Here is a 13,495-nt window from a genome sequence, read left to right as displayed (position 1 = left end):
CAACTCTCAACTCTCAATTATTCGTGTGTATTACTCCGTACTCAATAATTTGTTACTCCGTATACAAAGAGCTCCTTTTAAACTTCAAACAATGAATATATCGCGTAGAAAAAGTACGCATAAGTTAAGAAAATTGGTAATGTTTAAAAAATCAACAAATCTAACAAAAAGTATTTGAAACTAACAAAACTTTACATGGAGCACTTAATAAAAATATTTGACATTCCAACCCAATTGATGGTATACTGTGGACAAAAGGTGATACTCGGTAAAACAGAAAGAAAATAAAATTAAATAACAGAAAATGCTAACGATATACTCATAAATCCTAATTCTTAGCAGACAGTATGATTGCTAAAGAATTGAGACAATAATAAGTAATGAATTATAAACTGTCAACACAGATTTGATAGCACGGTCAAGTCTTAGAAAGTATGGATAGCAAGATAGAAGAGAGATCGAGAAAGGGGAAGGGGAAGGGAAAGGGAAAGGGAAAGGGAAAGGTCGAACGTGGAGCTCCATTTTCCGTACATGTAACCAAACAAAATATATACAAAATCACCAGAAAACGAAATGTATCTTAACTGTACAACAGACAATCATGTAAAGCAACGGATCAGTTTCCATTAAACCCAGACAGGTCACAGCACAACGCGATGTTCTCACATACTCCGTACAACAGTGTTGTCAACTAAACTGACACCCAGTAAACCATTAGGAGTTCATTTGGTTTTTGGTATCAGGTACTGACTTAGAAATTTGTTATAGAATTAAAACATCAAAACACAAACACGATCAGCTGACAAGCGGGGCTGGAAGATCGGGGGTGAGTACCTGATACGCACCCAAAGCTAACCGCCTTGTTAGATCCTCAACCTCCAACTTCATGACATCCTTCCTCATACCAATATCAGCTGCAACTCTGCTTGTGCAGTATACACCAACAGCCATTGCAGCCATCCCATACGGACTGGTGGTTAAAAATCGCAAAGGTGAAGAAAGAACAGCAGCTAGTGGGCCCCCAATCAGCGATACTGCTTGCCCACTTTGACCCATTGTCACTTGGTCAATTACTACTAGCCCTGTTTTGCAGTATATAGTAAAATCCTCACAGTTGTTCTTGAACACATTGTAGAACCCAAACCCATTGTCGACAAGGTACTTTGCTCGGTGGACTACAGTTTCATCGGGATCTGATACAGCGAGAGTGCATGTCCCACCACGCAATTTTGCAACAAAAAGGGCGGCTTTGACATCATATTCAAACCTATATAAGATGCCACCTGAAAGGAAACAATCTAGACACGAGGAGACAACCCCATGGCCTTCTTCAGGAGGAATGCAAGTAGGACATGGTACATGCGATCGAGTAGGTCCCGAGCTTACTAACAGAACATCCAAAACAGTCCCCGTTCCTACTTCCTGACCACGCCTAGTGAAGTGGATCACTTTATTGTCCCCAACAAAAATACCTACATGTTTTAATAAGAGAATTGAATGTTAGAATTGAAGATCAAAGATAATTGATCCATTATGAGATGGAATTAACTAGCAAAGTTGGTCCTAGAAGTTATGTACCCTGGAGGATGGAGCACATAAAAAAGGATCGATCTCTGACACAACCACACACACACACTCAAACTCGTCAGTTCTCAAGTTAAGTTGATCAGAACATTCAGATGTGCTCTGCCAAGTCAATTTCTTTGTTTCCCCGAATAACATAAAATAATTTGATTGAAGTTAAGTTATCATCACTTTATCAAACCTTATTTTATGTCTGTAATCCCTGATATAATTATCAGTCTTAGGTTTCTAGACACTGAGCAAAACAATTCTATGGAAAAAAAAAGGACAACAAACTTTTCAGATGCTTAACTGGTCTGCAAGAGATGACAGATAAGTAAGCCACATAACAAACTAGTATTGAAGAGATTATACACATGAAACAAACAAACACAGCCATTGAAATCTGTGATTTTGCGAGAGCTTGAAACTTGGAAGTTGGAACCTTTCTTTGTCCCTGCAATAGTTATAATTTCTACAAGCTGAATTCAATCTACTGCATGTCTTCTTCTTTATGTAATATATTACGTGTCTTACTGGTGTATATAGTGTATCATAGACAAGCACGCGCTAGTCATCAAAATTTCTGAGTTGTAGCACAAACATGATCGCCCTAAGCATCAAAACTAAGGAATATTGAAAACTGTACTGTAGAGAAGACCTCAAATATTAAGGCAACTCAATCGCCTACATGACTACGTCAAGTCTTCTACACAGAAAAGGTTAAAGTTGTTCGTTGAAACATCACATACCATATGTGTAAGAGCTAGACCAGACTATTGAGCTAAGAGCTTCACTGACTATGCTCCATTGAGACTATTCCATTGTTACTAATGGAGTAATGGCATCAGTGTTTCTCAAACATAGGAGTCCATACTATCTCCAGTAACCCTCCCTTTCCTTCAAAGTACACAAACACCAAGCACATGGTCATGTGCGGATTTGAGGATTATTGAACAACTGAAGAGTAACGTGGAGCCATATTCACACCCAGGAAAAACTTAGTCACTCCGAGAAACAACTAAAGAAACATCTTTGTATCAACAGATTTAAATAAAAAAGGCAATTCAAGAACTTAGAATGGTTATGCTTCTTTAAGTATTTGTATGTTTGACAAACAAAAACATAAGATTCCCTCCTATGTACTTCAAAGTAGAAGGGTTGCCGCTTACATAGAGAAGGGACATTGACAGGCACTATAAAAAAAAAAAAAAAAAAAAATTGGCCCAAATCAGAGAAAACCAAGTTACTATCATCACTCCCACGCACCAACTAGTTTAATCCAGAAAAATGGCTCCACAATCTAGCCTAAAATAGTTCCAATTTGATTGTGACCTGCACAAGAAATAATCTTTGGAAGAGGCTAGCAAAACTGAAAGTGAAAACCAATACCAAAATAAGAAATGGCTCCAGAATGGTAAACCATAAAAGATTTAATCATGTACCAAACTGCCAAACAACCTTCCACTCTAGCTCTTAGACTGAGGAGTGAGGATCCATATTTTAACTACATAAGAATGCCACAACTTAAAAAATACTTAAATAGCATCATCAACGCAGCCCCAACTCATATAACTAAGATAACATTTATCATTTGGGAATTATAACATGTCAATTATATTAAAAATCCCCATACCTAAATACCAAAGAGCAGAACCAATTCCTATAACAATTACAGTGAACACGATTTCTTCAATCGCTTCAATTGTCGATTCCACCTCATCTTAGTCGAGTAAACGAACAAGAAGCTAAACTTACGAATCACTTCCGATAAATTATCCTTCCATATCCTTACAGAATAAATGTCATCAATTCATTCCTAACCCTCAATTGCTTCATTTCTCCCTTTTGATCAACTATACCTTTGCCAAATCAACTAAATTTACAACAATTGTACATAATTAGATAAACTATCAAATTCAAAATTCAACCCTTTAAACCCAAAACCCACGAATCATAAAAGAAGAAAAACAACAAACATCCAATAAAAGAAAACCATCAAAATTCTAAAATTAACCAAACAAATAAATAAGTCTGATAAATTACCATGATGGGCATAGATATAAGCGGTCCTCCAAGAGTAGATGTGATCCCCGGGTTTAAGGCTGTTTCGATCAATCCTATTTTTGGGAATTCATAATCAGCCGAATAAAATTGAAAACTTTGATAAAATTAGAAAAAAGATCATAAATTCAAATACAAACCTGTTAGAAAGCAAACCCATTGCTGTTTTGCTGAGTGTGATTGGTTCCTTAGTGGATAAGAAAGAGAGGGTTTGAAGTTTGAAAGAGGTATAAAGGAAAACGGTGGTGGTGGTGGCGGTGGCGGTGGAAGTTATGCAATTGGCCGAAATGCAACGCTAAGCAAGGTGCTCATTAGATATACAGTTCCACTTTTATTTATGTTTTTCTTTTTTATTTAATTTTGTATTGTTTGATGTCGCGTAATTTTCATTTTTACAAGTTTAGAAACGAAACTAAGCAAACTATTGTTTGAATATTATTTGTCAACTCTACGTAGAGCTTGCAAACACAACGACTCGTATTTCGGATTTTTGGCATTCGTTTTAGGTGTTGTGTTTATTTTGTGTATCAAAAGTATGTCAATGTCGGCAACTTGGCAATTTTGGCTTTGTTTTTATAATTTTGTCTAAACTTATATTTTACGAAATTATACTATCTGAACTTAATTGAATTTATTTTAAGTGAAAAAAAGCTTATTTTGTATGAAACTTATTTGTGTATGAAATATCTGGAAAAAATTTATTTTTTCTGAACTTATATGACCTTATCTAAACTTATTTTGTCTGAGATAAGTCAAAATAAGTCGAATAAAACATAGCCCTTATAACATAGTATTTTGGATTACTACGAGCTTCCTTTATGCCATTGTGATTTTCTAGCCTCTAACCCAAACTCATTTTATGTTCTATAAACATTTATTACTATGGTATAGCTTCATTCCACTTTCTATTCTAGCATAAATTTAAGAATATGGTATAGGTTCAATATTTACTTGTGTTTGGCTAACACAAACCCAAATTTGTTTTCGTGAAAAATAAAATAAAAAATAAACCGTGTTACTCCCTCCGTCCCGAAATACTCGCACCGGTTTGACTAGACACGCTTGTCAGTGCACATTTTTAGCCACCAATATCTTTAATTACATATTATTAAAACTTATAAAATATTAATATTACCCATTGTTTGTTGGTTCAGTGGTGATTGTGGCTGAATTTGGTAGGGAGAACCCGAGTTCGATCCCCTGCAACAACAATTGGGAGGGGACTGGAACCTAACCACCCAGAACTCGCCCCGAACCATTGAATGATAAAATCAATGGTTCATATATTATCTTTTCAAACACCCCCCCCCCCCTATTTTTTCTCATCGATATGAGCCATTGATTTCAAAATGTATGGTTTAGATACAACTCTACCTTGGAGGATCCGGACTCATATATTATGTACTACGTATAAATTATTTGTACTTTAATTACTTTTGTAATATGCTCAATTTTGCAACCAGCTCATGTCATTACAACTCTTCTACTTATTTTCTTGGATTTTAAGTGTTTCAGTATTTTAAGGGAACCTCCAGGTTATTGTTCCAATATCCCAGTCTTCCACAAAGAAAGCATCAATAATGGTTTTGGCATGCTACTTTCAGTGTGGCAATGTAAACAAAGTCAAGTCAACAATCGGGGTGCCAACCGAGAAGAGCAGGCTATCTTAGCAATTAATAAGCTTATGTTTTTATTTTATTTTGTAGTATATGTAATGGTCTATAAGGACCTTAGTTCGTAAACTCATTTATTTATGCAAAATTGAGCTTATGTAAAAAAAAAGAAGTAATATGCCAATTTTAAAAAGTTTCATTTGACAAGTATAAGTGGTTGTTAGTATAATTAGGTATGAATATTGTTGCGCCCCCTTGCGGGTCAAGACTTGTGCCGAACCAGCATGTTTTAAGGTTTGCTAGGTGCCTAGCTCGTCCAATAACTCTATCCACCGGCTATTTTCCATGTTAAAATTGTCAAAAGAACATCTAGACATCAGTGTGACGTGGCATACCATAATTTTATGCCTAAACCAAATTTAAATTACTTTAATATGCTATTTCGTATTAAACAACGTGTCGTATCTTGTCGTGATTTTTAGAAAAAAAAAGTGGTGGCCTTGATCATCCGGCACATTGCACAGAGCCTCAACACAATAGCGTATCGTGATACCATGAAGCGGAAGAATAGGCGCGTTTGTTAGTTATCTTTTGCAAAAGACATTAGGAGTTGGAATGCTGGATACAAATATACAATACAAAGATGCATGTCTTTTTCCTTCTCTAAGATCTTACTATCTATCTCTTTCTTATTTGTGTCAACATTTCATTGATGCTAATTCTAAGATTTTTGATTTACACTGTGTAATTGACATTGATAGGACAGTCGCATCACTAGAACTCCCTAATACGGCAATACCCTTTTTTCTTTTTTTTTTTAAAATAAAAAAATAAATGCTTTCCTACACAAAAGTATCATTATTAAACACGGCCGACATGATCTAGGAGATGACAAATAGGCGAAATAGCAGTTACTTTACTTCCATGGACCTTTTTATATTAACAGGGAAAATGATATCTGAAATTTCCATTTTGCATAACTTGACATGTACATGTTGATTGTTGAGCTCGCTACACAACATTAAAACACATGTTGTTTTTTTCTCTACAGAGGGAGACATCGATAGTAAATTTCATAGTTATTAGTTATTGCTACTTTCTAAATCGGAAAATGAGATGATAAGGAGTCCCACGGTGAATTTCTTGATCGAGTTGGAATTAAAGACAGCGAAAATGATAAAAGGTCGCAACACCTTTAAGCCGTGTCACAATTACAATGATGACATGACGTGCTTATTTGTCATGATTTAAATTGGAAACTAAAATATTTAACATAGATATCCTATTATACATGTTTCAAAAAATGGTAGAAAATCTTAATATTCTAATTTCTTTCCTTTTTTATATCGACTACTTTATTTACATATTTTCATAGTAAAAATATTGCATTGATAGTAAAAATATGATGATGACTCATGGCCTACGTGTCGCCTATATGTACCGACTAAATTTCAACACGTAATATTGCGACAACTAAATGCTGTTGCAACTTGTGACCTTTATCATATCGAAAGACAGATAATAAGGAGACGTGTTTGTTCATGTAATTACCAACAAAATAAATTATATGGTACCTCATGTTCAACACCCTACTATGCATAAGGTAAGTAGATAACATGTAATTACCAACAAGATGTATACAACTCAACGGTAGTAATTACAAAATAATAGGTACTACCGTACCAGTACCACACATGATGACTACCGAGGATGAACAACCATTCGAGATTAACAATATTTTACCGTACAACTCAGTCGTTATTATCCCACATAATACTAGCCTATTTAATTTTGTTTAATTCGTTGAATGCGTAGAAATTAAAAAGATGAAGATACATGGTGATCAGCTAAAGCACAGGGATTCATATTCATATCTCTCATACTGCAATTGCATGCATACATGTTCACATACACAGACGGATTACAAGTTTACAAATAAGCTATTCATTGTTGACTAATCTTTTATGTATCATTCCAATTTAATTTATGCTTTCGCAGACACTGAATCAAAGTTTACTAGTCAAAGACTTATTGATACGAACTCTGGTAGGGTCTAAATTAAAGAGGGAGGTGTTAGATGTTTGAGCATGCAAGAGATTGAAGATAAGTTAGTGATTATCGTCCCAATCTAAAGTTAATTTTGGGCCACAAAAAAGAAAGAAAGAAAGAAAAGGGACATACGTATGTAAATATTGTGAGATGATAAAAGGGCCAAAAAAGAAAGGGTATCTTTCAAAGTGGGCCCAATAGAAAATAACCCCACAAAGGCACAAACCCAACTGCTCTCACCCCTTTTTCTCAGTCACTCTTAACCCTTTTTTCCTATTTCTAGTGCCAACGAATTGGAGTCTGACAAAGCATTTTCTCCTCTTTTTTTTTTTTTTTTTTAATCATTTTTATTTCTATTTTCTGGTTAAAGTGAATTTATAACTTTGGAATTTAGATTGGCAGGTTAGATTTTTCTGTTTTGTCTTGTATACAAAGTGGTCTGATATTAATATTATACGAAGTACATATTACATAGTGCTCTCTACAAAACAAACGTTCGATCTTTTCCGAACAGAATTCAGGTGTAACATAGTCGATTCTGGTTGTGCATTATTCGATATTGGAATGGATCCTGTTAAAAAAAAATAACCCACATATGAGTTTAGACTAATTGTCACACATAGAAAAAGATGAGTTAGCGTATAAGATTGAACTAATCTACCTATTACGGAGTATTAATTGATTTAATAATATAATCATGCCAATTTTTATGTAGTCAAACTCTCCTCTAACATGGGCACGATTTGGACAACTGTATTAATTCTGATCTAAATATCCGTATAATTTGAAAATTTTGGAATAGTATAAAAACTATTCTGAATTTAATCCAACGAAATCAAGTTCTCAATAGATCTATATATACATGTTTGTGTTAGAGTGCAAGACATAGCCGCCACTCACCGGTGGTTGGCACCAGTCAAAAGTGTTTGGAGGGTGTTGGAGGGGGAGGGGGGCGGGGTGAGGTGAGGTACACATTTTGGTGTGTTGAGAGGAAAATAATGATATCGAATTATGGACATTGGTGTATCTATCTCTCTGAGTAGATCTCCTTTTTTTAATTTTCCGAATGAGTCACAAAGGCATTATAAGTTACAAATGAGGCGCGGGGATTTGAATCGAAGAATTACAGTACGTACACAAACCCTCACTCTTAAGCACTACTCAAGTACTCATATGCTTTGCACATTAGTAGGGCACTAATTTTCTTTTTTCGGTGAGACCGGAACCTTTGCAAAGTTAATTAGTGTGAATTTTAAAGTAATTTTAGAATAAAAAATAAATAAATTTATTCTAATATTTAATAGCAGGAAATTTTGCAAGAAATATGAAGTTCCACGTGCCCCTCCTTGAAACATCTTCCCATTTTATTTTGTTTTTTTTACTGAACTCGAAATGAAATACATTTAACTCTTTTAGTCATATGATCAATTGAAAAATAAACTCACCTTTAAAACATAATAAAAGCCATGCATGACAAGGGCCGGTCAATACTAGTAATATTCAGAGCAAGGGTGGAAAGTAATCAAAGTGGAAGACAATACCAAAATGAAAAGAAAAAAAAAAGGATGAAGATAACACGAATTCTGAAATTTATGTTTTGAGGAAAGGCCTTAAAAGGTCAATTAATTTTCATTTGTAACCAAATCAAAAATGAAAATTGAAACATACTACGTACTTCGTATATAAGAAGAAAATTTCAAAACCAAACTTTTCTACCAAGGTTCTGTTCCAATAAAGTAACAATAAGGTAATGAGCCATCTTGATCATGTGGAACCTAAATAACTTCTAAATAACAAGAAGAAAACAAGAAATAATTTCTACATAACTACTAGAATGAGTAATTTCATCGAGAATAAGGTAAGACTACTAGTTTCTCGCTCAATTGAAGAATTTAGTACTTTTTTCTTAACCATCAAACTTATTATCACGAATTTATTACCAAACTTATTAATTTTTATCACGAATAAGTAACAATAATAGTTAGAATTTATTAACCATCAAACTTATCTTTTTTTTACAATGGAGAAATTGAAGCGTCTTTTAGCCATCCATGTCGTGTACATGTCGTACTAATGGTCTAATGCGTTCTCCTGATCACCTTATTTTCTCTTACTTTTAAAATAAAATAAAATTATATAAGATAAATTTAAAAAATATATAAGAGACACCCAAGTTTAAACAAGTCCTAAGTTTTAATTAATAGATTCAGATATATAAGTAATTAAAAATTAGGTGGATGTATAAGTGTATAACACATAACTTAATTATATGGAAAGGGGACAAGCTAACAAATCAACAAATCAACAAATATTGTTTTTTTTTTTATGAAGAGCGAGGCATAAAAGACAATAGTAATTTGTTCACGTGTCTTTGTTAGATATTTATTTTTCACCCCTCTCAAGCTAATTTTAAAAAAAACTTATAATAGTTATAAGATCCAATGTAGTTAATTCGCAACCAATAATTTATAAATGTAAAAGAACTGAATTGCTAAAATTTACTCCCCTAGTTTATGTAATAATACTTTCCTAGAACCATGTCGAATTTTCTATCAATCAAAATTATGATCCAAGACAAATGAAATCTTCACTAATGTTGGCTTAATTTCTTGAAATGGATCTGGCATAAACCTTATTAATAAAAGTGGCAACCAAAATATTATTTCCCTCCAACATGTTAAATCAAAGTACCAATGACCAATCAAAGTAGATTATATGCAACCCAAAACCAATAAACAAAGAGAATGCTAGCCAGATCGATAAACGTATTCTACACTCCGAATTAATAAATATCTTAATCTTTTCAATGTGTGTGTGACAATAGACATGCGTACAATACATTGATAACCTCTTTAATTTTGGATAAAATACTCCTACAACTTTGGAGATACGTTATACGTAATTACGTATAGCAAATAGGACATTTCTTGCATATAATTACTGATTTAATTTACGATTAATTGATGTAAAAGTTAACGATGGGATTAGAGCCTATTGACATTTGACAGTGAGAATTCCCCACATCTGCAGCAGCAACAGCAGATGATTGCGGAACACGTGCACCCTCAGATTTTCTTAATCACCAAAATAAATAAAAATTAAAGAAAAGCACCCAATCATATTATCTGACACCCCCAATCAATGTTTTCACTTTCTCTCTCCTCATTTTTCTCTCTCTAAAACTCCTTTCTTCCTCCTCCACACTCTCAACATTAGTCCTCCTTTTTATTTTTAATGGGATAGCATTTTTCATTTCCTATTAATTTTCAATCAATTCATTGTTTTTTGTTTGTTTTTTTAATTTTTCCAAAATAAAAATAAAAAATGGCAGCATATTATCAAAATCATCATAATAATCATGGGACAAGTACAGAAATCCAAGACCACAATACTAATAATTTCCATACACTAATTCTCATGAACCCAAATTTAGCTCAACAGCAGCAGCAACATCAACATCAACAACAACAACAACAACAACAACAACAACAACAACAACTGCAATCATCTAATAACATCCTCCTCTTAAACTCGGTCGCCGCCGGCCTTTCACCCAACCAGCCACTACTCCCTCAACACCACTTTGTTCGCCTCCCTACTTCTCCGCCTCAACCTAGTAATGTTACCTTGTACGGATACCCATCTCATGAGGCGCGTGACATGCCACGCGCTAGGCAAGGGCTGTCCTTGAGCTTATCTTCTCAGAATCCCGGGCTACGGGTCGGGTCCCAACAAGGTGGGGAGGGTGGTGGCGATGGTGGTGGGCAGGGTTTTGTGTTAGGGTCTAAGTACTTGAAGGCAGCTCAGGAGCTGCTTGAAGAAGTTGTACATGTTGGTGATGATGGTGGAGCTTTGTTCAAGAACAGTAGCACTACTACTAATAATAATAATGATGGTTCACCTAAGAAGGGTAACAAAGGTGGCGCGGCCGAGTTTCCATCGGAGGAGAGAGAAAAACACGGTGGCGGGCAGCTGAGCACGGCCGAGAGACAGGAGATTCAGATGAAGAAATCAAAACTTGTTACCATGCTTGATGAGGTAATAGCTCCTATATATTTGTAGTTGTAGTACTGAAATTGTAGTCCTGTCTGTGTTAGGGATCTTATAAATTATGGGAATTGAGTTAAGGGTCTTTTTCAACTGACTTTGATTCATCTTCCTTTTAACAGCAATTTGTGTCAGAACTTTCTGTTAAGAGTTACTATCACTCATACCCCTTATAAATTATTTCTTTCTTTTTAAAAAAAACAATTTATGGGTCTTTATCTGTCAAGATTTTCTGAAACCATTTCACTTTTTTTGTTTTTATAAAATTTTCATGTACCATGTATTAATAAAATATTGGGATTTGGTTGATTTAATTATTGATAAGGAGTGTGTATATTGTTTGTGAAATGTTGTTAGGCAGAGCAAAGGTACAGGCAATATAATCACCAAATGCAAATTGTAAGGGAGTCATTTGAGCAAGCAGCAGGAATGGGATCAGCAAAGACATACACAGCGTTAGCACTTAAGACGATTTCTAAGCAGTTCCGGTGTCTGAAAGACGCGATTCAAGGACAAATCAGAGCAGCAAACAAGATATTAGGGGATGATCAAGAAGGTGGTTCGGGTTCATCAGCTGGTGGGAAGATTGAAGGGTCGAGGTTGAAGTACATCGATCATCAGATTAGGCAACAGCGCGCGTTGCAGCAGCTAGGAATGATCCAAAACCCCAATGCTTGGAGGCCTCAAAGAGGTTTGCCTGAGAGATCTGTTTCTGTTCTTCGTGCTTGGCTGTTCGAGCATTTCTTGCACCCGTAAGCATCATATTTACTATACTTGCTCAACAAATCATTACTGAATATGATCAAGTTATTAAATTGTTTGGAAATTGTTGCATTTGTGTGTTATCAGGTATCCTAAAGATTCTGACAAGATCATGCTTGCTAAGCAAACTGGACTCACTCGAAGCCAGGTATGTTTGAATTAGCTGTCATGTTTGATAGTGTAATTTGAACTAGTAATGTACGTGACAGCCAAATTTAATCCAAAAGGGATTGTATTGATTTGTTTTTATGTATGAAATGTAGGTGTCGAATTGGTTCATAAATGCTCGTGTACGTTTATGGAAGCCAATGATCGAAGAAATGTACACAGAAGAGCTTAAGGATCAAGAACACAACAATGGATTATCAGAGGAGAAATTAGGTAGCAGCAGCAAGGAAAACAGCAACAATGATGAAAATAATAACAATAATAATGCAGGAGGTTTGAATTCCATCAAAAACCAAGAGATCAAAATGAACAACATTGCTGAAAATCATCAAGTTCATGCCTGTAAAGATCAAAACAATCCTGCTGCTTCTGCTTCTGCTTCTGCTTCTGCTTCTGCTTCTGCTGGTGTTGGTATTCAAACGAATTCCGCCACACCCTTCAAAGGTAGCTTAACTCAGAGCCAATTACATGGGTTCAGCTTTACAAGCTCACTGGATATGGAAGGTGGGATTTCACAAAGAAGCCCCAAGAGACCGAGAAATGACGATGAAGTCCTTGGATACGACGAGAGTACAAATGGGGAAATCATGATAAAATTTGGAAATGAGAAGGAAGAAAGACAAAATGTGAATGGGTATCCAATAATATCAGGTGGAATGAACTTCATAGGAATGGGAGGAGGTGATTTAGGAGGAGCATACCCAATTGGAGAAATAAGCAGGTTTGAAACAGAGGATTTCACTCAAACACCAAGGTTTCTTCATGGGAATGGGATTTCACTTTCCCTTGGACTTCCTCCTTCCTGTGAAAATCAACTCGATAATCTTTCTACAACAAATCATACATTCATGTCACCAAACCCGAATATCCAGTTTCGAAGACCCAATGATTTTGGGTCAATGAGTAGCCCTTCATCTCATTCACCAGCAGCTGCATTCGAGTGTATTGATATCCAAAATCGGAAGGGGTTTGCAGCTCAGTTGCTACCAGACTTTGTGGCATGAATAAATGATTTAGTACTAGTAACTAGTAACTAGTAGTAAATAGTATAGGACTACTATACCACCTTGGTTTTGCATACAAGTTGATTAGAGATATGTATAAATATTGGTTGATATAGTTAAAGATTGGGGATATATAGTAAAATGGTTATTATTGGGATTGTATATTAAATTTTGTAGTATATATATTGTTGTTTATATATGGAATTTATGGATAGTAATTAAATA

At 35.0% G+C, this 13,495-nt stretch overlaps 2 protein-coding genes across 2 annotated transcripts; one reads left to right on the top strand and one right to left on the bottom strand.

Moving 5' to 3' along the window:
- Positions 1-604: 604 nt before the first annotated feature.
- LOC110794773 (protein LEAD-SENSITIVE 1) lies at positions 605-4,146 on the bottom strand. Its single transcript, XM_021999731.2, has 3 exons — positions 3,768-4,146; positions 3,610-3,683; positions 605-1,472 (listed from the first exon to the last, which is right to left on the bottom strand). The coding sequence occupies exons 1-3, from the start codon at positions 3,785-3,787 to the stop codon at positions 796-798; spliced, it is 771 nt and encodes a 256-aa protein (XP_021855423.1). The 5' UTR covers positions 3,788-4,146; the 3' UTR covers positions 605-795.
- A 6,253-nt stretch (positions 4,147-10,399) lies between these two features.
- LOC110794774 (BEL1-like homeodomain protein 1) lies at positions 10,400-13,495 on the top strand. Its single transcript, XM_021999732.2, has 4 exons — positions 10,400-11,327; positions 11,694-12,088; positions 12,186-12,246; positions 12,362-13,495. Exons 1-4 carry the CDS (start codon positions 10,614-10,616, stop codon positions 13,268-13,270), a joined length of 2,079 nt encoding a protein of 692 aa, XP_021855424.2. The 5' UTR covers positions 10,400-10,613; the 3' UTR covers positions 13,271-13,495.

This window comes from Spinacia oleracea, chromosome 6, assembly GCF_020520425.1.
Source record: "Spinacia oleracea cultivar Varoflay chromosome 6, BTI_SOV_V1, whole genome shotgun sequence".
Classification (NCBI taxonomy): domain Eukaryota; kingdom Viridiplantae; phylum Streptophyta; class Magnoliopsida; order Caryophyllales; family Amaranthaceae; genus Spinacia; species Spinacia oleracea.
This window is presented reverse-complemented; position numbering and strand designations above follow the sequence as displayed.

Excerpts from the sequence above, each read along its gene's own strand:
- LOC110794774 (XM_021999732.2), top strand. The coding sequence starts at position 10,614 with ATGGCAGCATATTATCAAAATCATCATAATAATCATGGGACAAGTACA. Across the intron at positions 11,328-11,693 it reads TTGTTACCATGCTTGATGAG|GCAGAGCAAAGGTACAGGCA; the intron begins GTAATAGCTCCT and ends AAATGTTGTTAG. Across the intron at positions 12,089-12,185 it reads TTCGAGCATTTCTTGCACCC|GTATCCTAAAGATTCTGACA; the intron begins GTAAGCATCATA and ends GTGTGTTATCAG.
- LOC110794773 (XM_021999731.2), bottom strand. The coding sequence starts at position 3,787 with ATGGGTTTGCTTTCTAACAG. Across the intron at positions 3,684-3,767 it reads ATGGGTTTGCTTTCTAACAG|GATTGATCGAAACAGCCTTA; the intron begins GTTTGTATTTGA and ends TCCCAAAAATAG. Across the intron at positions 1,473-3,609 it reads TTATATCTATGCCCATCATG|GTATTTTTGTTGGGGACAAT; the intron begins GTAATTTATCAG and ends TAAAACATGTAG.